This window comes from Corythoichthys intestinalis, chromosome 3 (assembly GCF_030265065.1).
Source record: "Corythoichthys intestinalis isolate RoL2023-P3 chromosome 3, ASM3026506v1, whole genome shotgun sequence".
Lineage (NCBI taxonomy): Eukaryota > Metazoa > Chordata > Actinopteri > Syngnathiformes > Syngnathidae > Corythoichthys > Corythoichthys intestinalis.
The window spans coordinates 51089655-51115147 of NC_080397.1; the positions used below are offsets into that span (position 1 = coordinate 51089655).

Sequence of the window (25493 nt, forward strand, 5' to 3'; positions counted from 1 at the left end):
AATCTGTTGCTGGTGAGGTGCAATAAATATTACAAGGTTCTATAACACAACTACTCATGTTTTTTTTGTTCCCGATCCGATCCCGATTGTTTTAGTTTGAGTATCTGCCGATCCCGATATTTCCCGATCCGATTGCTTTTTTTTGCTCCCGATTCAATTCCAATCATTCCCGATAATTTTTCCCGATCAAATACATTTTGGCAATGCATTAAGAAAAAAATGAATAAAACTCGGACGAATATATACATTCAACATACAGTACATAAGTACTGTATTTGTTTATTATGACAATAAATCCTCAAGATGGCATTTACATTATTAACATTCTTTCTGTGAGAGGGATCCACGGATAGAAAGACTTGTGACTTTGTATATTGTGACTAAATATTGCCATCTAGTGTATTTGTTGAGCTTTCAGTAAATGATACTGAAGGCCATGACCAATGCATGATGGGAAGTGGAACCATGACTGTGCGTAGTGCTACCAATTGATATATCTTCTCTGCGATGGGATATAATTCAAGGTGTTAAGAAAAAGATCAATTGCTACCTTGCTTCCCCACATTGCTTCCTATGATAATTTTAATCGTAGGGAGAGGGATTGTAAGGCTTTAGCCAGTTAATAAAGGGCCCCAAAGGCTGCCAAAATTCACTCTACTCATTTTACACTGTCTTTTAGCTCTCTATATTGGCAAAACAGCGCCATTGCAGATGGAGCGCGACAATGCGTGAGTGGGTCGTGCAGTGCATGCATTAATTGCGTTATATTTTTTAACGAGATACATTTTTAAAAAAAATTAATTTCCGCCGTTATCGGGATAAATTTGATAACCCTACCTTAAGCCTAAACTAAAGACTCTGGATAAGTGTAACATATTATGTCTGTAACGTTAAATACAAGTAGAAAACGATTGAATTAAAAACTATATATATATTAAAAAAAGGCATGTCCAATTTTTTTTACCGATTCCGATACTTTGAAAATGACGTGATCGGACCCGATCGTCTCTAACAACTACCTGTCTGTCCTTCTCTATTCAACTGACTTGAATACTGCTCAGAAAATTTCAAATTCTTTGACATACAACACTTTCTTTTTAAAGTAACGGAAATAGTTACTTTCCCTGGTACTAGTTACTTTTACTACAGAGTAATTCAGTTACTAACTCAGTTACTTTTTGGAAGAAGTAGTGAGTAACTATAGCTAATTACTTTTTTAAGTAATGTGCCCAAGACATGTTTTCAGCGTTTTCTCGTCATGAAAACATTGTTGACAAAATACTTTCATTATCGTCATTGTTGACAAAAACAACACTGGTGAGTCACATGCTATTTCATAAAGTCTCAACAATACAGTAAATTTTTATCATGCGTCCGTAAATCGTTTTAATATATCATAAGTGTGATCAGTTTTGTACGTACGCATTATGATCATTTTACCATTTCTCTGTGATGGCTGACTTTTCCGGCAGGATCATCAGATGTTGGCAGTGGTGATTATGGACGTTACTTTACCGATACGCAGAGCAAAGACGACGATGGTTTTGACATGGATGACTCCGACTATGATATTTTTATCGAAGAAGTAAGTTACACATCTTTTATTGCATTTGAATGATTATACTGGCTTGATTTTGTGGAAACGTTGTCTTGGTTCCCAGTTAAAGCCGTTCCCCGGAATCGGCCGAGACAGCGGCAAGTCACAGCTTCGCTCTCGCTCCAGTCCGTCCGGTCAGAACGTTGTTTACCGCATGGACACCGTGGTGCCGCCCAATGCCACCGTGCTACCCCCTGCCTCTTCCGCCAGCGATCCATCGGCCATCTTCCCAGACTTTTCAGATCTGATTTTTCCCACCAGCTCGAGGCGCGAGATCACAGCCACTACGACCACCAGGTACTTAGATTGTACATCACCGATTTCATGACAATACGATATTGATTCTTGAGACAACGAATACGGGATATTTGCCAATATAACAAACGTTTCCACAATTAAATTTGATTCAAGGTCCTTCGATCTGTTTATTAGATATTATGTGCAGATTTAATACAACCACTTACATTTCATCTAAAGCAGTACAAATGATGAAGCATTGTTGATGTTTTTGATAATTTTGTTGCTGGAACATTTCAGACTGTTGAAAACCATTCTTAACAAAACTGCAAATCTAAAAGCATTTTGATCGATTTTGGTTCGATCTATAAAATATGCCATATTTTTCTGTAAATTATTGTTGGAATGGAAAGATAGGACACAAGACGGATATATACATTCAACATACGGTACATACTGGACTGTCTCAGAAAATTAGAATACACAATATTCTAATTTTCTGAGACAGTCCTGTATATTGTTCTATGTAAAGGACGTCAGCCAAGGTCGGCCCCCCACATTTTTACCACGCCAAATCTGGTCCCCTTTGCAAAAAGTTTGGACACCCCTGCTTTAAATGGTGGATTAATGTACAGGACTGTCTCAGAAAATTAGAATATTGTGTATTCTAATTTTCTGAGACAGTCCAGTAAGTACTGTATTTGTTTATTAAGACAATAAAACAACAAGATGGCATTAACATTATTAACATTCTCTTAAAGCGATCCATGGATAGAAAGACTTGTTGTTCTTAAAAGATAAATGTTAGTACAAGTTATAGAAATTTTATATTAAAACCCCTGTAGCAGCCCCTCGGAATGACGACGTGAGATCGACTGATGCGCAAGGTTTCTTTATTGTCCAAACACTCCTTACGACACCGTGAAACTAAAATTCAATACAAAACAATTAACATTTCACAGTGATCAGTTATCAAACATTCCCAAACAAATAAAATACCTCGCTGCGCTCTCCGAGGCGTGCAAATCAATCCGAACACGGAAGTGCCGCTCCAAGACAAATTGAGCTGACATCAGCTGGTTAAATCAAATAACAGTTTGAATTTGTTAGATGGTAAAAAAGGCAACGCGTAGATATCGTAACTCAACAAGGAAGCGAGCTTACCGGCTCCTGCGTTGACAAGACGCGGCTGTCTGCTGATTGACAACCGGATGTTACGTCGTTTAAATATGCGCAGCATTGGTCCAAACAATTTATTAACAATTTACAAAATCGCAAAGATCGTTCACAAATAAAATGCACTTAATTAATATTGGCCTTTTACAACCCCTCTCAATCCTTTTGTTTTATGAAAATTTGTAAAATTTTCAATAAAAAGATTAACTAGTAGCTCGCCATTGTTGATGTCAATAATTACACCATGCTCACTCATTGTGCTGAAGCCCATAAAATCATTTGGACCCAAGCGCCAGCAGAGGGCGCCAAACACCAAAAAACAAGCGCACATTACACTGCTGTCATTTTAATCTGTTCGAGCGGGGCATGTGCGTTAATTTCGTCACATATTTTAACTTGATTAATTTTAAAAATTAATTACCGCCGTTAACGCGATAATTTTGACAGCCCTAAATATTAGTCGACTAATTGTAACAATAGTCGGCTGACTGATCGAGAGAAAATTAGTCGTTTGGGACAGCCCTACTGGAACATATTTCCTCCACACCCTTCTCACCTTCTTAACCCATAACACCTGACCCATTTTCATGCCTGTTTTCTGCCCAAAAGATTTATAATGATGCCTTATTTTGCACATTGGGATATAAGAGGACTCATGGACTTTATTTTTAAAGGACATTCGCTGCATGCAGGTAGCGTTCAAGACAACACTGTTTAGTAACATTAACTATCATTAACCAACCCCACAAGGACCTGTTATATCTTTTTCTACATCGAAAGTATGTGTATAGCTTATCGATCTATTAGCTGCAATCAGTAACTCAAGTCCTCAGGTGAAAACCAACAAATGTGTTATGGTCCGCGAATACGGAAGCAAGGTAGGACCCCAAAGCAAACAACAATAACAAAGGGATTTCTGACAAATGTTTATTGAACACACACAAAAAAAAAACACGCGATCACGAAAAGGGAGACTAAAAAAAAAGGGTCAGTGGGTCTGTAGGTTGGGATCAATTAAAAAAAAAAAAAAAAAAAAAAAACAGGGAAAACTGCACATAAAAACCAAGGTAAGGATGCAATAAAGAGATCGAGAATACATACTGTCAAATGGCAGCAAGTCAATATATTGGCAACCCGCCTAGGATCAGTTTAAAGACACTGCTGATGAGCTGAAATCGGATGAAGATAAGACATTGCGACTTCATCCCACAGCTCTGTGACAAAACAATCTGACTAGTAGCAGAATGTGACAAAATCATGCCAGTCGTCATACTGCCTTCGCTAGTAGAGAGCACAGCTATTCTCCCAGTACAACCCAACCACGTCATCACGCCCAGCGTGCATTGCATGCGTAAAACATGGCGCTCTCCGTAGGTCAAAACATGTACTGAATATGATATTTTTAAATCAATGGCAATGTTATGTGCAGTGTTGTCACAGATTACTTTAAAAAGTAATTTAATTACTGATTACACCTCAAAAAAGTAATCTAGTTACTGTACCGATTAATTTATTATTAAAGTAACTAAGTTACTTTAAAAGTAACTTACCAGTTACTTTTTACCAATTTTTCTCCTTTTGCTGCCTCAATATAAAAATGATAACAAAAAATGTCATCGCATGTAATTGAATTTTTCACATAAGGCTTAATCTTTGAGTTAGCGGGGGTTTAATTAGTTGATGGAGTTGATTTCAACCACCATTAACTCGCGCTAGCTTCACCCCGGAGCCCTGAAACTAACAAACAACTGACAAACTGCACAGAATTTGTTCAAATCAACTCCAACGACTAAATAAACCCCCGCTAACTCCAAGATAAAAGTCTAATGTCAAAAATTCTGAACTTCCCCTTTAAAATAAAGACCTAGCTGTTAAAATATTGTCTATAAAAGTTGTAAAGCAATAAAATAAACAACAAAAATTAATGAAATGAACAAGAATCCTACAACGTATTTCATAATGGGTCAAAACCATTTTTCGAGCAGATCATGTGACTAGCACCTAAGACACTAGCTTTTGCTTTGCTAAGCCAAAACTACACCTGTGGAGGCAAGATGGGTATTTAGAATTTCTGTAAACTGTAAACTTCTGTAAGCTTTCAAACGCAACCAACAACAACTGAGCTTGAACAGTTTTAGATATATGTATATATACAGTATTGGCCAAAAGTTTCGCGACACCTCAAAGGCTGACACTTTGAAGAATGTAGAATATAAAACCTGTTTTCAGTTATTTTTTTTGCCATTCCACATGTTCGTTCATAGTTTTGATGTATTTAGTGTTATGTTACAATATGGATCCAAACACAGACTTTGAAATTAGAAGTATTTATTACAAAAACGAGAACAAAGGGAGCACGCCAAAGTAACGCGAGTAAGAAAATACAACTGAGAGAGCACGCTAAGTAACGCGGGTAAGAAATTACAACTGAGAGAGCACGCTAGAAAACGCGGGTCAGAAAATTCAACTGAGAGAGCACGCTAGAAAACGCGAGTAAGAAAATACAACTGAGAGAGCACGCCAAAATGGCGTGAATATAACAGTACAAAATTACAATTACAAAATCCCAATAAAACACAAAAGTAAATGAGATCAAACCAGAACACGATCGAAGAATGTCGGGAAGCACCAAGGGTGACGATGAGCACACAGCGGTAAGCAAAGCAGGTAACAAGCAAATGCAATAGTCCGACACTCGCAGACGGTGACAGGAGTCCTTAAATAATGAGCGCTCCAAATGTGCCACAGGTGTGCAGCACAGCCCCGCCCATCAGCTGCATAATGTGCTGGAAAGGAAAGAAAAGAACTGAGAAGGCACATAAACATGACAGAACCCCCCCCTCAACGGACGCCCCCTGGCGGACCACCTGGTTTCAACGGATGGAGGGAGTGGAAATCCCGCAGAAGTGACGGGTCGAGAATCCAGGAGCGGGGTACCCAGGAACGTTCCTCAGGGCCGTAACCTTCCCAGTCGACCAGGTACTGCACCCCCCTACCCCTCTTCCTGGAATCGAGAATGACACGCACCGTGTACACTGGTCCACCGTCGACTATCCGAGGAGCAGGAGGAGGCACTGGCGGAGGGTTCAGAGGACAGGTGGAGACAGGCTTGAGCAGCGAGACGTGGAAAACGGGGTGAATCTTCATCGAGCTGGGAAGCTTCAGCCTGACTGCGACAGGGTTCACCACAGAGTCCACCGCGAAAGGGCCCACGAATCTAGGACCTAGCTTCTTAGAAGTCCCAGCAAGGCGTAAATCCCGCGCCGACAGCCAGACCATCTGGCCCGGACGATAAGCTGGAGCGGGTCTCCTATGGCGATCAGCAATCAGACGGTTGCAGGCTGCCGTGCGGACAAGTGCCGCCCTAGTGTCTCTCCAGACCCTATGGGCTCTCCGCAGGTGCACCTGGACAGATGGCACAACGACCTCGGCCTCCTGAGAAGGGAATAGCGGCGGCTGGAACCCATATGCGGTCATGAAAGGTGACCTCCCGGTGGCTGAGCAAACGAGGGTGTTGTGAGCGTACTCCACCCAAGGGAGGTGTGAAGACCAGGAAGCTGGGTGCAGGTGACAGACGCAACGGAGGGCGGCCTCCAGCTCCTGGTTGACCCGTTCCGTCTGCCCGTTGGACTGAGGGTGGTAACCAGAAGACAAACTTGACGTGGCCCCCAAGGCCTTGCAGAACGCTGCCCAAACCCGGGAGACAAACTGGGGGCCCCTGTCGGAGACGAGGTCACACGGGATGCCATGAGTCCGAAACACGTGCGTTACCAGCAAGTCAGCGGTTTCCAGAGCCGAAGGCAACTTTGGGAGAGCGACGAAGTGTACCATCTTGGAGAATCTGTCCACCACTGTCAAGATGACGGAATGACCCCTGGAGCGTGGAAGGCCAGTGATGAAGTCAAGTGCAACATGGGACCAAGGGCGAGATGGAACAGGCAAGGGACGCAAGAGTCCTGCTGGAGCACGGTGGACTGCCTTGCCCCGAGCGCAGACGTAGCAAGCAGAAACATAGTCCATGACGTCCTTTCGCATACCTGGCCACCAAAATTTTTGGGAAAGTAGGAAGAATGTGCGGGACACACCCGGGTGGCAGGCGAACTTTGAAGTGTGACTCCACTTCAGCACTGCTGCACGCTGAGCAACTGGAACAAATAGCCTGCCAGCAGGACAGCCTCCAGGCACTTTAACGCCTTGCAGGGCCTCTTCCACAAGCCGTTCGACCTCCCAGCGTAGCGCGCCGACTATCAGGTTTCCAGGAACAACAGGCTCCTCCGAAGGCTCCTCCCCCGCTGGCTCATGAAGCCTTGAAAGTGCATCGGGCTTCCCGTTTCTTGAACCTGGACGGTAAGTGATCACGTAGTTGAATCGCGTCAGGAGTAATGCCCAACGGGCCTGGCGTGAGTTGAGACGCTTGGCAGCCCGAAGGTATTGCAGGTTCTTGTGGTCGGTAAGTATTTGGAACGGTACCTCTGTGCCCTCCAACCAGTGCCTCCATTCCTGCAAAGCCTGGACTATAGCGAGCAGCTCCCTGTTGCCCACATCGTAATTCGCCTCGGCAGGGGTGAGGCGGCGGGAGTAGAAGGCACAGGGGTGCAGTTTCTGGTCGACTGAAAACCTCTGGGACAGGATTGCCCCCACTCCGGAACTCGACGCGTCAACCTCGACCACAAAAGGAAGATCTGGGTCAGCATGGACAAGGACGGGAGAGCTCGTGAATGACCGTTTAAGACTTACGAATGCGGCCTCTGCCACTGGAGACCACACAAAGGGGCGTTTGTTAGAGGTCAGCCTGGTTAGGGGCTCAGCCCTCATACTATAATTTTGGATAAAACGCCTATAAAAATTGGCAAACCCAAGGAACCTTTATAACTGCTTACGTGAAGTGGGAGTCGGCCATTCTGCTACTGCCTTAATTTTAGCTGGGTCAGGTCGTAGCTGCCCTTTTTCCACAATAAAACCAAGAAACTGGATTGACCCTTGGTGGAACTCACACTTTTCAGCTTTGACAAACAGTTTATTTTCTAGTAGTCTTTGCAGAACCATGCGGACATGTTGGTGATGTTCCTGCAGGCTTCTAGAAAATATCAGAATGTCATCTAAATAAACAAAACAGAACACATTTAGCATGTCACGCAATATATCATTTATGAGGCTCTGAAAAACAGCAGGTGCGTTTGTTAGGCCGAAAGGCATGACCAGGTACTCGAAATGCCCGAGCAGGGTTTTGAAAGCGGTTTTCCACTCGTCTCCCTCACGAATCCTGACTAAGTGGTAAGCGCTGCGCAAGTCTAATTTGGTGAATACTGTGGCTGATTTCAACGGAGCAAAAGCCGAATCCAACAACGGCAGCGGATATTTATTTTTGATAGTGATCTCGTTGAGACCCCGATAGTCGATACACGGCCTAAGACCCCCATCTTTTTTGCCGACGAAGAAAAACCCCGCCCCCAAAGGAGAAGATGACGGGCGAATAAGGCCAGCAGCCAAGGAAGAGGAGATGTATTCCCTCATTGCCTCTTGTTCCGGTTTAGAGACCTGGTATAATCTAGAGCTAGGCAACGCGGCATTAGGCAATAATTCAATTGCACAGTCGTACGGACGGTGCGGTGGCAGGGTCTTGGCACGCTCTTCGCTAAAAACGTGCTGGAGGTCATGATATTCGGCCGGAACATTCTCCAAATTGACCGGCTCGATGGCCGTCTGCGTTTGACCAGGAAGTAAACATGCAGAACGTAAGCAGTGCGCATAACAAAATGTGCTCCACGTCACTACTTGTGCCTTGGCCCAATCAATATTAGGGTTATGCACTTTTAACCAGGGGAGCCCAAGTACAACTGGAGCAGATTTGCACGGCATCACTAAAAAACTACGGATCTCAAAATGATTACCGGAAAGCTTTGTTTTGAGCGGAGGCGTAATAAATCTCACGTCCGCCAGGGGTCGCCCATCGAGATCTAAAACCTTTTTAGGCCGAGCCAGTTTTATCAACGGACATTTTAGAGCGTCAACAACACTTCGGTCTATAAAGCAGTCATCCGCCCCCGAATCAACTAAAGCAGTAAACCTAAAATTAATCCCACTATATGACACCTCTCCCGGCAGTTGCAGTCTCAAATCACCTCGAGGGTGTATTGGTTCATTTAATTTTTCGCGAGGCAACTCGTTCGATGGACTGCGGTCATGCCCGAATCTCGTTCCCCCTCGGGCGAGGGGAGCCCCAGTGGCCGAAGATCCGAGGCGACCTGAAGGGATCGCGTCACAGGCGGCGACATGGTGCCCCGGCAAGCCGCAGTACAGACACAAGCCCGTTGTCATCCGTCTCCGTCGCTCCGCTGCAGAAAGACGACCGCCACCGAGTCGCATAGGCTCCACTCCTGTCGAGCCTGGACCCCGCGTCGGCGTGGAGACAAATGACGGCTCGACGAAGCCATCTGCACGGTCCGCTGTCGGGCCGCCCCGCGGCGAAGGCCAACGACGTCCCCGAGTCTCCATGGCTCGTTCCCTCTCGCGCTCCTTCAGACGATTGTCCAAAAGCACGGACAGAGAAATCAGGTCCTCCAGACCCGATGAATCATCCCGGGCCGCCAACTCATCTTTGACAGCAGGCGACAGCCCCCGCCGAAAAATACCACACAGAGCCGCTTCGCCATAACCGCACTCCGCGGCCAAAATGCGGAACTGAATGGAGTAGTCCGCCACAGACAGATCGCCTTGAAAAAAATCCAGCAGGCGGCTGCCTGCCTCCTTGCCTTTAACCGGATGGTCAAAAACCCTCATAAACTCAGTCTTAAAAGTCTCGTATGACTGACGGATCGTGGGTGTAGAGTTGCTTACCGCCATGGCCCACGTAGCAGCTTTACCGGCGAGGAGACTCATGGCATATGCTACACGGGAGCTATCACTTGCAAATGTGTATGGCTGTTGGTCAAAAACAAGGGAGCACTGGTGCAAAAATTGTCGGCAAGCACCGGGTTCTCCCTCATATCGATGGGGGTGTGGCAACAACGGCTCCAGAAAGGACGCCGGCGGGCCCATCGAAGAGGGAGGGAGCTGATCGGGCGCCACCGCAGCGTCAACTACGCCACAATACTGTGAAGGTGACGTCATCTTTTCTACTCGTGTAATTAGTGAGCCGATCGCGTTTGCTAGTTCACGCAGTGACTGTTCGTGCTGGCTGATCACGTGACCGTGACAGGCGATTACACGGCGAGTACTTTCAGAATCTGTGGGATCCATGGTCGGACTATTCTGTTATGTTACAATATGGATCCAAACACAGACTTTGAAATTAGAAGTATTTATTACAAAAACGAGAACAAAGGGAGCACGCCAAAGTAACGCGAGTAAGAAAATACAACTGAGAGAGCACGCTAAGTAACGCGGGTAAGAAATTACAACTGAGAGAGCACGCTAGAAAACGCGGGTCAGAAAATACAACTGAGAGAGCACGCTAGAAAACGCGAGTAAGAAAATACAACTGAGAGAGCACGCCAAAATGGCGTGAATATAACAGTACAAAATTACAATTACAAAATCCCAATAAAACACAAAAGTAAATGAGATCAAACCAGAACACGATCGAAGAATGTCGGGAAGCACCAAGGGTGACGATGAGCACACAGCGGTAAGCAAAGCAGGTAACAAGCAAATGCAATAGTCCGACACTCGCAGACGGTGACAGGAGTCCTTAAATAATGAGCACTCCAAATGTGCCACAGGTGTGCAGCACAGCCCCGCCCATCAGCTGCATAATGTGCTGGAAAGGAAAGAAAAGAACTGAGAAGGCACATAAACATGACATTTAGAGAGGATTTACAATAGTAAGGAAAATATATAAAACGTAAAAATATTTAGGTGTGTCCAAACTTTTGACTTTTGTTTCGGTCATCAACATGCTTTGCCCCCAGCCCCACAAAAGCAAAACTCCGCCTATGGTTACAAACATTGACAATAAAATGTGCTTAAAGGCTGGTTACAAACTGTAGAAGTGCTGGGTGTCTTGTTACCTGTAGGCTTTTTCGAGTTTTGTTGCGTTGTCCTGTAATTCCAAGTGCTTCCTTGTTGAATTGGATGTAGAGTTTTTAGCGGCCGACAGTCTTTTTCAGTCAGCGTAAAGTTTGCAACGCACGGAAATATTTTTGTCATCTTTACTGGACAGAAATGTGAAATAATGGCTGTATTTCCAGTGAGCAAAGGCATCCATTTGCGGTATATATATTGCCTTTCACTGTTAGCCTCGCTGCCTCGTCAGAATGCTATGTTGTTGACCGCCATGGCAGACAGCCTCAAACAGCATCATAATACACGTGACCCGTTTTTTTTTTCCCCAATGAGATATGCTCTTCGTACATGACTACAGTATTCTTCATTCTACATACATTATGAAGCAAAAACAAAATAGTAACGCACAGGCACTAGGGAAACTAACTTTAATCGGTTTACTGGCTTGGAAAAATGAACGTGTTAGATTACTCGTTACTGAAGAAAGTAATCAGATTACAGTAACGTGTTACTGACAACACTGGTTATGTTTTTCTGATAACAGATTTTAGTATAAGAGAACAATTGTGGCTTATTAAAGCCTACTCGCCTTTAAGTCAATGGCACCATGTAAAAGCTCAACTTTTTTGTTTAGGAAAGGTTCATTTGAGTTATCTCCTCGAATCACCCCAGTTCACCTCACAGCTGGCTGGTTGATAGGGGTTAAAAAGTTGAGTGGAACAACACGAATGAGCTTATTGTTAAAGTGACCCTTGCCTCTTTCCAGCACTGCTGCAACCACACCCACCATTGCTCTCACAATGTCCCCATGGAAGGGCAAGGTGCCTCGGGTCTACCACCTGACCTGCGACGACACAGTTTGTCCTCAGGACAGCTTCTGCCTCACAGACTCAGAGAGCGGAGGCTCGCGCTGCCACTGCAACCTCGGACGAGGCGGTGACACTTGCTCTCAAGGTCAAATTTTCTATTTCAAATTTTCAATTTAGTGATATCCAATTAAAACTTTAATGAACCAAATTTTTTTTTCTTCAGTAGTAAGTATTAATAGAATTTGATTGTTTATTTATTATATTACTTTAGAGGTGTCTGTCAAGTTCCCCAGGTTCTATGGATACTCGCATATGACCTTTGAACCGTTGAAGAACTCCTACCAGACCTTTCAAATATCACTGGAGTTCAAGGTAAAGTGAAGAGTTACAACTCTAACTGTGTTGATTGTAATAGTTTATGTGTTTTGTGCGTAACAGGCGGACAGCGAGGATGGCCTGCTGCTGTATTGTGGTGAGAACGAGCATGGGCGGGGAGACTTCACCTCTTTGGCCTTGGTACAAGGCAAGCTGCATTACAGGTAATGCCAGGTGCTACCTTGACTCACCTCATTTCGTGTTACTCCACTCTTATCTCAAACCTACTTTCCCCGTTGACTGGATATACAGTACCCTTAATCCTTTCTAGCTTCCTTTCCCCCACAAAACATTTCTTGTACTTCCTTTCCTACTTTTCCCTCTTTTTTTTTGCTGCCTTACTTTTCTTTCTTTCTTTTAATTAAAAAAAAAAAAAATTAATATATTTTAGCAGATTTTGTAGTTTACAAATGGTCCTTAGACAGGGTTAAAAAAGGCTATTTTCAACTTTTTCTGCTTCTGTACTATTATACACATCCTGCTCTTGTGAATTTCACTGCTGCCATCTAGTGTTGAAAAGGCTGAAGCAGATTCATAAGCCAAATGTTTGAAGGCCATACTCGATACAAAAAAAAAATTACTGATCTATTCCTAACAAAAATTAAAAAAAAAAAAAAAAAAAAAATCTCACAAGTCAAAGTACATCTCTTATACTGAACATTTTAGTCACCATCTTTGATAACAATTGAATTGATACACAGGCAAGGTCATTTATTGCTTTCTTCATGAAATTCTCTAGAACTATTGGATGACTTTGTATTTTACAAATTTCTAGCCAATTTCAATGACTACGCCTTTATTACAATGTTATTACGGAATGTTATAAGCAACTAGCAACACTTTAATTTGGCCTTTATGGTGATTAAACAAACTGTAGGATAGAACAGGATAGATTTTACAAGTCATTGACACCAACAGATGACAATGAAATTGCGTTCGATGAGTGAGCATCGGACCACTGCAGATGTTCCGCGCCGCCAACTTCTCTCTCTTCTTCGGAAATTACAGAGCAAACTCAGAGCAGTTACAGAAGTTACAGTACACATCTACATATACAACATAGCAGGGATATGACACGACGCACCGGTCACGTGCAGGGATTTCTTTGTACAAAACAAAAAGGAAAACTACCGGTCATGGCTGGAGGAAGGGATGGGGGGCAGAGATAGTAAGAAACAGGCGGTAGCGGACTGGAGGGGGGGGGGGGGGGGGGGGGGTTGGTTGTGTGTGTGTGTACAAGTGTATCAGTATTTGTACATGTCTGGAGACAAAATAAGACTGGCCTCAGGAAGAGAATCAAGGGCAACAGATATGGCCATCTGTTCGGCTCTCTCCAGGAGAAGGGAGGGGTGTTTGGGAAAAGGGAAAGGAAAATTACAATCAAATTAAGCCGAATAAGTAATTTAATATGTCCGAATACAGTTGGTCTTCAGTCAAATTCGCGCTCCTCAGGGCGTAGGTGAGACCTCGGGTCCCTTAAGTCAGGGGTCCCCAACCTTTTTTGCACAACGGAACGGTATTATTTGGGTCTTTTTTTCACGGACCGGTGTTCTGACTAATTTTTCAACCCATCAAAAATTGCAACGATGCTGTTCTGCGCATGCGCCTAACCTTAAACACTACAAACTTTCTTTAAAGAAAGGAATATTAACCTATGTTTGATAACGGAAGGACATGTAGAAAAGTTCTCCTCAGATACATCCTGCCATGTTAGCTGCACACAACAACTGCACACCGCTCTCTCACCACGACTTTGCCTTGTCGTTAGGCATTAATTTAGAAGCCCGCTTCACAAAGATACGATGTTGGAAATTGCAGCAAGGTTTTCAATGCTCTCGTAGTGATGTCAGGATATTCCGGAATTATCCAGAAGATTAGAGTTGTTGTCTCAAATGTACGTTTAAGGTCGCCACCATTTGCGATCTCTCTAAGCTGATCCTCCTGTTGCACAGACATGCTCGAATCACTCGGTTTATTCACAAATGGGTCACGAATCCACTCCTTCGCAGTTCGTGGGTCTTCGAGGTTGTAGGCTCATCTTCTGGCTCGTCAGGTGCCCTTTTCGCCGTAAAAAATATCTCCAAAGACGTCTGTTTTCCAGTCATCTTCGCTCGTGTGGGGGCTAATTATTTCCGGGAAGAAATGTGCTGTGCCCGCGGCCTAGTAATACGTTATTATCAAGGACAAGCACACATAGATATAGTATACTGGACTGTCTCAGAAAATTAGAATACACAATATTCTAATTTTTTGAGACAGTCCTGTGTATATATACAGGACTGTCTCAGGAAATTAGAATACACAATATTCTAATTTCCTGAGACAGTCAGGAAATTAGAATATTAGAATATTAGAATACACAATATTCTAATTTCCTGAGACAGTCAGGAAATTAGAATATTGTGTATTCTAATTTCCTGAGACAGTCCTGTATATATACACAGGACTGTCTCAAAAAATGAGAATATTGTGTATTCTAATTTTCTGAGACAGTCCAGTATACACAAAACAAGATTTACTGCTAGCAGTCCAATCAATGGATTTCTATGACGACATTCTAATCTATCCTGTAGTATTATATCTGGAGTAGACAGAGATATTGGTGTGTTAAGCAGGGGCACAGGGTTAATTCGGCCAGAATGCGGTCGTTAATAAATTATTATTTCTGTGCGGCCCGGTAGCAAATGCGCCACGGACCGGTACCGGTACGCGGCCCGGCAGATGGAGACCCCTGCCTTAAGTCATTGCTAATAGTCACGGTCTGCCTCGACAGTTCCGTCGCCTGGCACCAGGTAGCATCCACTTTTCTCCATCCTTCCTCTGACCGAACTGTGAGTCCAAGGAGCCAGTTCTCGATCCAAGCCTCGACGAGGTCCTCCAATGCCTTGAATCGCACCGTTTGATCCGTGGTCAATTTTTTGATTTCCTTGTAAGCTGCTGTCTTGGAAACGTTCTGGTAGAGCAGGGCACCCCCTAAGCCAAGCAGAAGGAAACCCATGACCGTCAAGCCAAACAGCCAAATATCCTCGATAGCTTCCACAGATAGGACAGTAAGACACCCTGGCTTCCAGTGATCCCATGAATCTCTCACGAATCCAGCGGTGAAAGTACCATCTGGGCAAGACGGCTATCCTGGTGCACTGTGTCTTGTTGAAATATTCTTGTCAATTGCGCTGAGAGACCAACTAATCAGATCCATTTTCGTATGAGAGACCAACAACAGTTGATCCACAGAGGAAATACAAAAAAAGCAGACAGACTAGACTGACGAAGATAGCAGCAGCAGGAGCAGGGAGGAAACACGTCCCCCCCGTTGAAGGCAGGAAGAAGAGAACTGTACCTATTATTGTACTGCTATCACATACAGAGGGGCAAATACGTATTTAGTCAACCACTAATTGTGCAAGTTCTCCCACTTGAAAATATTACAGAGGCCTGTAATTGTCAACAAGGGTAAACCTCAACCATGAGAGACAGACTGTGGAAAAAAAACAGAAAATCACATTCTTTGATTTTTAAATAAGTTATTTGGAAATCATGGTGGAAAATAAGCATTTGCTCAACACCAAAAGTTCATCTCAATACTTTGTTATGTACCCTTTGTTGGCAATAATGGAGGCCAAACGTTTTCTCTTCACAAGCTTTTCACACACTGTTGCTGGTATTTTGGCCCATTCCTCCATGCAGATCTCCTCTAGAGCAGTGATGTTTTGGGGCTGTCGTTGGGCAACACGGACTTTCAACTCCCTCCACAGATTCTCTATGGGGTTGAGATCTGGAGACTGGCTAGGCCACTCCAGGACCTTGAAATGCTTCTTACGAAGCCACTCCTTTGTTGCCCTGACTGTGTGTTTGGGATCATTGTCATGCTGAAAGACCCAGCCACGTCTCATCTTCAATGCCCTTGCTCTCAATACATGGCCCCATTCATTCTTTCCTTTACACAGATCAGTCGTCCTGGTCCATTGGCAGACAAACAGCCACAAAGCATGATGTTTCCACCCCCGTGCTTCACAGTGGGTATGGTGCAATTGAGTATTATTTCTCCTCCAAACACGAGAACCTGTTTCATCTGACCATAACACATTCTCCCAGTCCTCTTCTGGATCATCCAAATGCTCTCTAGCGAACCGCAGACGGGCATGGACACTCCTTTGTTGCCCTGGCTGTGTGTTTGGGATCATTGTCATGCTGAAAGACCCAGCCACGTCTCATCTTCAATGCCCTTGATGATGGAAGGAGATTCATTCTTTCTTTTACACAGGTCAGTCGTCCTGGTCCCTTTGCAGAAAAACAGCCCCAAAGCATGATGTTTCTACCCCCATGCTTCACAGTGGGTATGGTGTTCTTCGGATGCAATTCAGTATTCTTTCTCCTCCAAACACGAGAACCTGTGTTTCTACCAAAAAGTTCTATTTTAGTTTCATCTGACCATAACACATTCTCCCAGTCCTCTTCTGGATCATCCAAATGCTCCCTAGTGAACCGCAGACGGGCCTGGACGTGTATTTTCTTCAGCAGGGGGACACGTCTGGCAGTGCAGGATTTGAGTCCCTGGCGGCGCATTGTGTTACTGATAGTAGCCTTTGTTACTGTGGTCCCAGCTCTCTGTAGGTCATTCACTAGGTCCCCCCGTGTGATTCTGGGATTTTTGCTCACCGTTCTTGTTATCATTTTGACGCCACGGGGTGAGATCTTGCATGGAGCCCCAGATCGAGTGAGATTATCTGTGGTCTTGTATGTCTTCCATTTTCTAATAATTGCTGCCACAGTTGATTTCTTTACACCAAGCGAAGAGTGAAGAGTTACAGAAAACGTTTGGCCTCCGTTATTGCTAACAAAGGGGACAAAACAAAGTATTGAGATGAAATTTTGGTATTGACCAAATACTTATTTTCCACCATGATTTGCAAATAAATTCTTTAAAAATCAAACAATGTGATTTTCTGTTTTTTTTTTTCCACATTCTGTCTCTCATGGTTGAGGTTTACCCATGTTGACAATTACAGGCCTCTCTAATCTTTTTCAAGTAGGAGAACTTGCACAATTGGTAGTTGACTAAATACTTTTTTTCTAATAGTATGTACATATTAGGCCGTATACACTTATTCTATTGTAATTACATAGATTTAAAGCCCTTTTTCCTCCGTTAACCTTAAAAATATTTTATACTTCCGCTTTCTACTTTGTTCATTTGAACAGACTATATCTTATTTTATTGTTATTATTATCGTATTTGTCATCATCCTGAACCAGAGCAACAATTTTGAATTTGTAGGTTCAACTGCGGAACAGGCGCAGCTCAGATTGTCAGCGAGAGCCAAGTGGTCGTCGGTCAGTGGCACACGGTCACCGTCTTCAGGGACGGCACGAGCGGCTGGCTGCGATTGGACAATGACACGCCCATATCTGGTCGATCCCCGGTAACAACACACATCCTGTTCGATTAGAAAGAACCTGGGGAGTAAGTAACTCCTCAGCCAATTTGCAACTCGATCGCTAACCAAAACAGCAGCACTACAACAATTTATCTAAATATGTAAAGTATTTTCTGTCACTCAGGGCCAATACTCCAAAATCACGTTCCGCTCCCCGCTGTACGTGGGAGGAGCTCCGAGCACGTACGGGTTGGCAAAGGCGACGGGCGCCGTCGGCGGCTTTAAGGGATGCGTCCAAAGTTTGAGCCTCAATGGCAAGGCCGCCGATGTCAGACCGTGGCCAGTTGGCCGGGCGCTGAGCGGTGCTGACGTAGGTAGGCGGACCACGCCGCGTGCACGCAGTGCAGACGCGAGGAGAAGGGTCTAGCTGCGGCTGCAGTACTCGCCAACCACGCTACCTGCTTTAACGAGTAATCAGAGCAAGCTTTGTCATCCGCCAATTGTGCCCCCTGCTTTCAATGACCCTAACCCTTACCCTAACCTTAAACCCTAACCCCTTTTCTGCAACTTGGGACACAGAAGGCACCAAAACCCCTAACCCCTTTTCTGCGTCAAGGGATGCGAAAGTCATAAAAAGGGGCGTGGTAGGGTGGGCAGGTACTGCGGGCCGCAGTTGGACCTACTTGGACGCGCTCACCTAACATGGCCGTTGTCATCCATGTTTGCAGGCGAGTGCAGCGACAGTGTGTGCGACGTAGTGGGCTGCGCTAACGGCGGCGTGTGCTTTGCCAACCGGGCCGACGGCTACATCTGCCTCTGCCCACTCGGCTTCAGGGGAGCCCTGTGCCAAGACAGTGAGGCCATTCTTCTTTCTCCTTTAATTCCGTTACGCAGATGGTTCAATATACAGTGCTACCTCTACATACGAAGTTAATTCATTCCAGGACCTTGTTTGTAAGTTGAAATGGTCGTATGTCGGGCAGGATTTTCCCATAAGAATACATTATAATAAGAGCTGAAACGAATACTCGAGAAACTCGAGTAACTCGAGTTTAAAAACTGATCCGAGTAATTTTATTCACCTCGAGTAATCGTTTATTTTGACAGCTCTAAGCATCACGTTTTGCTCGGACTACTTTTAATGCGGGACCACACGCTGATGTCACGTGCGTAGAGGAAGAAGCAAAAAAAAAAAAACCTAACTGCAGCCGACAGCCGCTACAAGCGATGCCGATGTTGCTAAATACTAGCCCGCACGATGCTACGTTGGTAGCAGGTAGCGTCTGATGAGTCTCATAGAGATCACATATATGTTGAACTAGATGCGAAATGACAGACTCGGCCGCGTCTGGACAGCGTTAGTAAACAGCCGCCATCTTAAAGCAGTAGAGCGCTAAGCGCTAATAAAGAGCGCTATGCGCTAATAAATAAGATTAACGTTACTGTCACTAGCTCACGTAACGTTAGCCCTGCGGAGGGCTAGGGTTCTATTAATAATGACCACTGTCGATGTGTGGCTAACGCGTCTTACATACAGGCTTTAAATAACATAGCGTTGTGGAGTGATGAGGGTGTAAAATAAAAACTCAATAATGCTAACTATCAATTTTAGCTCAGTAGTCATTGCTGGATAAAAAACCAAGTAGCACTGGTCCCTAATGTGCTCCAATACAGCCTGTATCATACATTTATTTTGAACACTGCAAAAACTCAAAATCCTATCAGGACTTACAGTTTAGACTAACTTAAAACTTAACTAGAACTTAAAAATGGCTTGACACAAATAGAAATTCAATTGAAACACGTGGGAAAAAATCCTAACTTTTAACTGATATGTGTTATCAAGCGTAACGGCATACTGTATATATATATATATATATATATATATATATATATATATATATATAATTTTTTTTTTTTTTTTTTTTTAATAAGATCTAAAGGTTTTTTGAGTCAAAGCAGGGAATTAGTCTTTTTTTTATTCTAGTTACATTTAAGATGCAATTGTTGGCTGTTTTCAACAATATACATCGAAAATAAAGACATTGGTTGACTGAAAATGGTTCAAGATTAGATGAAATGTCTTGTTTTCTCATGTATATTTATAACTGCTCTTCACCTAAAAATATATTTGTTTTATCCGATAACTTGATTAATCGATAGAATTTTCAGTCGATTACTCGATTACTAAAATATTCGATAGCTGCAAACCTAATTATAACTCCCTTAATTCATTGCACAGCCCGAAAACCTACACTAAATCCTTGATAAATTCTGCTGTTACTATTACAAATGGCAAGTATACATAGCAAAACAGATAAATTATAAATAATAATCAGAATAATAAAATGATAACAATTCCTGTAATCATGTAATGAATCGGGTTCTATTGTGGCAGACGTGTTTTGCATGCTGTACCTGAACGCACCGCGTGACTTGACAGAATAAGAAAGGTTCAGTTGAGATTTTACTTTTTCTTTTAACGTTCTGTTGTTGGTGGCGTCAACTGCGGCGGACAGTAGGCGTATCGTGTTGCACAAGTTCTGGAATAAATGATTAAAAACCTGACGAAGCTGGTGATCTCTTTGGCGGTGGTACCACAATAATAATTGTTTTCTTAAATTAACTCCAAATAATTTATAGTGCACTGTTTTTGCCCTATTTGACTCACTACGCCGAAATTTGGGGAAACACCAACAAATCTCGATTACACCCTCTGTTGGTCATCCAAAAAAAAGCAAAACGGATTATTCATAAGGCAAAATACACAGCACATACACACGAGTTATTCATCAAATCCAAGTTATTGAAGCTGTATGATTTAATAAATTTCAAAACGGGACAGATGATGTACAAAGCCTCAGCTAATAGCCTTCCGTATAACTTTCAAAGTTTCCAGGCTAGGGAATCGAAATACGATTTGAGGGGAGAAAATGTGTTTAAACTTAACTACGCTAGAACAACACTAAAATCATTTTCGGTTCCTTTCTCTGGTGTAAAGCTTTGGAACAAACTAGATTCTGCAGTGACCAGCTCAGGGTCATTGGCTGTTTTTAAGAGTAGTTATAAACAAACCTTATTAAATAATTATGTTGCTGACTCAAGCTAACTCTTGGACATAATACGAACTGTACAAATGTTAAATAATGTCTGGGTGGCAACTCAAAACTCGAAGCAAAACCGAGTGTACCTAAAACAATGGAAGGCAAAAATAAAAGAAAAAAAAAAAACAACAACAAAAAAAAACAAAGGCAGAACTCACAAGGACATATCATCTGTTGGCTGTAAATGCACAGACAATGGACTTCAAATTCTTCAAATTCTGTAACGACATGGAACTGGTCGATTGGCCACTGTCCTGCTTTACAATGCGGTCAGAACCTGGACAACGCACCTGCCCGGAAAACACCATAAAGTCTGGATACTGTGGAGGATGGCTGGGGTAGATGGCGGCCGCTGTGTCTGACCACACTCGAAGTGGAAAGATATCGAGGATGTTTCTGGTGCGCTGCTGGCAGCTTCTGATTGTGCCAGGTGGGACAGTGATCACTGGGACGGTCTGAAGGACTGTTACGTCCCAGGGACGGCTCGCTAAGGGCGTAACATAAAACGAACCACACAAATTTACAAGTGGACACAAATTTATTTACACAACAATCAAACTCGCAATGAATATGTACAAAATGTGGATGAAGCGCGGCTTCAGGGTAAGCCCAGGCCAAAACAACAAACAAAAGGAATCTACACTTAAACCCCACCCGCTAACTGAACCCTGATCATGAAAAAGAACAAAGAAAAGACAGCCACTAACCTAGCTTCCTACGCTATACAAAACAGGAGAAAACGGGTTGAACAGAAATGGCGACTTACCCCTACTTGCTTCAGTGCTCTTATTTACAGTAGTGAACAAAAACGATCCAATAACGAATAAACACAAAAGACCTCACCGAAAAAGCGGCAGTGTATCAAAGTAGCGATCAAATGCAAACGAGAGTGAATGGCGAGCAAACAGCTGGCGAGGAGGACCGCGGCAGAATGCTGTCAAATGCGACCTCATAGAGCGTTGACAGCGGCAGGTTTATGAAACTTGGCGCCTTTTTCGTGGCCAATCAGCGGCGGCGACGTCGTCGGTCCGTCCTGCGTCGATCAGCTTTCGTCATAGTGGGAGGAGAAGCAGCCAGCTGTTGGAGGCGACGATCAGCTGACTGGAAGAATCTCAGAAAATTAACCATTAAACGGCCAGGGGCCGTCACAAGGACCTAGCGACGTCAGTTCCCCAGGCCATGAGTCCACAACCGGAATGGCGATGCAACCTACTACGAAGCTGCGCAACCTTGAGATGAATGTTCGTCGGGAATCAGCAAGGAACGAAAACTGCGACGAGGATTAAGTCGACAAAAGGAGGGTGGCGGACATGGCCTACCATCGGTCCTCAGCTATTCCCTATCTTCTGGATCGAATCAACTGAATAAACTAGTTACTGAATTATGAACTAATCTACTGGATCTAATCAACATAACGAGCACATTGCCACGATCGACAATGCACTATTGGGAAAATGAACAATCAGAGGGGATGGTTATTATAAAAAAAAATTTAAAACTTGTAATCATTACGAAATCTGAATGTCAAAAATTGATATTCGATATTTTCTGCGTCCTATATGGTATACTGGGGACGGGGTACAATAAGCTTCGGCTTCTCTCGTCAGCCCTTTTCTTTTCGGGTTGAATTAATTGAAAACACATATAAATGCTGTATGTTTGTTTGGATTTGTCATGCCTGAAGGGAAAATAAATAAATAAATAAATAATTTAAAATAAATAAAACTTATAAAGACTGGCGAACGGATGTCGGAGGAGTATTGTCGAGCCAGTTCACAGATGCGCACAACAAGCTTATATTTTTCTATCATTTCCATCTTTATTTCAATGGTAAGCGTCACCTTTTTCCTTTTTTCACCACCCGTACTAACCTTCGTGGTACCCGTGTTGATTTCTCTCACAAGAAAATCCGCCGTGTGTCCCTCTTGCTGCAAAACAAAGAAACTGCGGCGCTATCATAAATCGTCTTATTTGGAGCATGTCGTCGGATGTAGAAACAAATAACGAGCCAGAATTTACGTCCGATGTCGAAAAGATCGTGTGTCGAAGCGATCAGATGTAGAGGTACCAGTGTACTGTAATGTAATGATACTTTTGCTTGTGAGTGCCCCATCATTTGAGTTCTTTTCATTTGTGACCAGGAACAGCATCATGGATCACAGTGACCTATTTTAGGTCATTCCATGTCAATTAACACAAATCATCAGAACTTCCCCTCTAACAACTTTGTGTGAACAGAACATTTACCTGGCTCAAATTATGCCATAAAATCATTGCTTCAGAAGTGATGTAAAGACTGTGACTTTAAAGCAGGGGTCCCCAAACTATGGGCCGCAGGCCGAATACGGCCCGCCTCCACATTTGGTCCGGCCCCCTGAACAATTTTTTTTTTTTTTTTTTCAATAGTGTTATTTATTTCCTGGCTTTTTTCTGTGAAGAATCCAGAGAGGGTTATTTGGTTATTATCTATTTCATTAATAGTGTTATTATATTATATGACTTCTGACAAGTGACTTATTATGACTATATTATTACTTATATTATGCAGAGAGAAATGGAATATATTTTAAGGATCGTGCAAACATTGAATTTTTAAATCATAAGGAAATGAATAAGTAGCCTAACATAAATGAACAAATATAAGTCCAAAGTGCACATTGACAGCTAAGATGTTCTTAACCTCCCCATCAGAGAAAATGCAACAAAATATGATAAATAAGCCTCAACTCTTTCGTTGCTCTTAAAGATTTGATCCATTTTATGTTGCATTGACCTTTTTTTGTCGCGTCAATTCAACCTTTTTTTTTTCTTTTCTGCTGTTCCAGAAAACATGCACATTTGAACCAATCAGAGCTAACCATCTCTGCTGATCACATGTCAGTATGTCAGCCAATTGAACAGATAAATGAGTCCAGGCATTTTGCTTTGCTGTGTGCATTCGCACGTGACTCATCATCGTCAGACTCAGATAACTGCAGCAGCTGGGGAAACCTCCATGCCGTCCGTGAAATCAAATCAATAATAAATAGGGTTGTTCCGATCATGTTTTTTTGCTCCAGATCCGATCCCGATCATTTTAGTTTGAGTATCTGCCGATCCCGCTATTTCCCGATCCGATTGCTTTTTTTTTTTTTTTGCTCCCGATTCAATTCCAATCATTCCCGATAAATTTTCCCGATCATATACATTTTGGCAATGCATTAAGAAAAAAATGAATAAAACCTGGTCGTATATATCCATTCATACATAAGTACTGTATTGGTTTATCATGACAATAAATCCTCAAGATGGCATTTACATTATTAACATTCTTTCTGTGAGAGGGATCCACAGATAGAAAGACTTGTAATTCTTAAAGGATAAATGTGACTTTGTATATTGTGACTAAATATTGCCATCTAGTGTATTTCTTGAGCTTTCAGTAAATTATACTATTTTGTAATATTTTGTATGTATTTTTATTTTTTTTTTAATTAATCACGTTAAAATATTTGACGCAATCAACGCACATGCCCCGCTCAAACAGATTAAAATGACAGCAAAGTGAAATGTCCACTTGTTGGGTTTTTTGGAGTTTTGTCGCCCTCTGCTGGCGCTTGGGTGCGACTGATTTTATAGGCTTCAGCACCCACGAGCATTGCGTAAGTAATTATTGACATCAACAATGGCGGGCTACGAGTTTATTTTTTGATTGAAAATTTTACAAATTTTATTAAAACAAAAACATTAAGAGGGGTTTTAATTAGGGCTGTCAAACGATTAAAATTTTTAATCAAGTTAATTACAGCTTAAAAATTAATTAATCATAATTAATCGCAATTAATCGCAATTCAAACCATCTATAAAATATGCCATATTTTTCTGTAAATTATATATTCTGGATACTAAATTGTTGGAATGGAAAGATAAGACACAAGATGGATATATACATTCAACATACGGTACATAAGGACTGTATTTGTTTATTATAACAAGAAATCAACAAGATGGCATTAACATTATTAACATTCTGTTAAAGCGATCCATGGATAAAAAGACTTGTAGTTCTTAAAAGATAAATGTTAACTCGATTAAAAATTTTAATCGTTTGACAGCCCTAATTAAAACCCCTCTTAATATTTTCGTTTTAGTAAAGTTTGTAAAATTTTCAATCAAAAAATAAACTAGTAGCCCGCCATTGTTGATGTCAATAATTACTTACACAATGCTCATGGGTGCTGAAGCCTATAAAATCAGTCGCACCCAAGCGCCAGCAGAGGGCAGCAAAACTCCATAAAACACAATTAACAAGTCGGCATTTCACTCTACTGACATTTAAATCTGTCTGAGCGGGACATGTGCGTTAATTGCGTCAAATATTTTAACGTGATTAATTTAAAAAAATAATTACCGCCCGTTAATGCGATAATTTTGACAGCCCTAGTTTTAATATAAAATTTCTATAACTTGTACTAACATTTATCTTTTAAGAACTACAAGTCTTTCTATCCATGGATCGCTTTAACACAATGTTAATAATGTTAATGCCATCTTGTTGATTTATTGTTATAATAAACAAATACAGTACTTATGTACCGTATGTTGAATGTATATATCCATCTTGTGTCTTATCTTTCCATTCCAACAATAATTTACAGAAAAATATGGCATATTTTATAGATGGTTTGAATTGTGATTAATTGCGATTTATTAATTTTTAAGCTGTAATTAACTCGATTAAAAATTTTGATTGTTTGACACCCCAAGTTTTTCTACCTTTTGCCGTCAAGGCTTAACCCGTGCCATTGACAGCGAAACAAATCTGTCACGGTCA

The 25493-nt window shown here is 42.5% G+C and overlaps 1 protein-coding gene across 2 annotated transcripts in view; it reads left to right on the forward strand.

The window, feature by feature from the left end:
- Positions 1–25493, forward strand: part of LOC130913382 (pikachurin) — a 98821-nt gene that overhangs the window by 59012 nt on the left and 14316 nt on the right. The window contains exons 8-15 of one of the 2 annotated variants that reach the window (XM_057831964.1): positions 1473–1585; positions 1662–1894; positions 11781–11968; positions 12095–12195; positions 12262–12362; positions 17477–17621; positions 17761–17950; positions 18305–18430. In XM_057831964.1, the coding sequence (XP_057687947.1) occupies positions 1473–1585; positions 1662–1894; positions 11781–11968; positions 12095–12195; positions 12262–12362; positions 17477–17621; positions 17761–17950; positions 18305–18430 (1197 nt within the window). Of the gene's footprint in view, positions 1–1472; positions 1586–1661; positions 1895–11780; positions 11969–12094; positions 12196–12261; positions 12363–17476; positions 17622–17760; positions 17951–18304; positions 18431–25493 lie in introns of those variants that run through there. The other variant, XM_057831965.1, reaches the window with a different exon arrangement.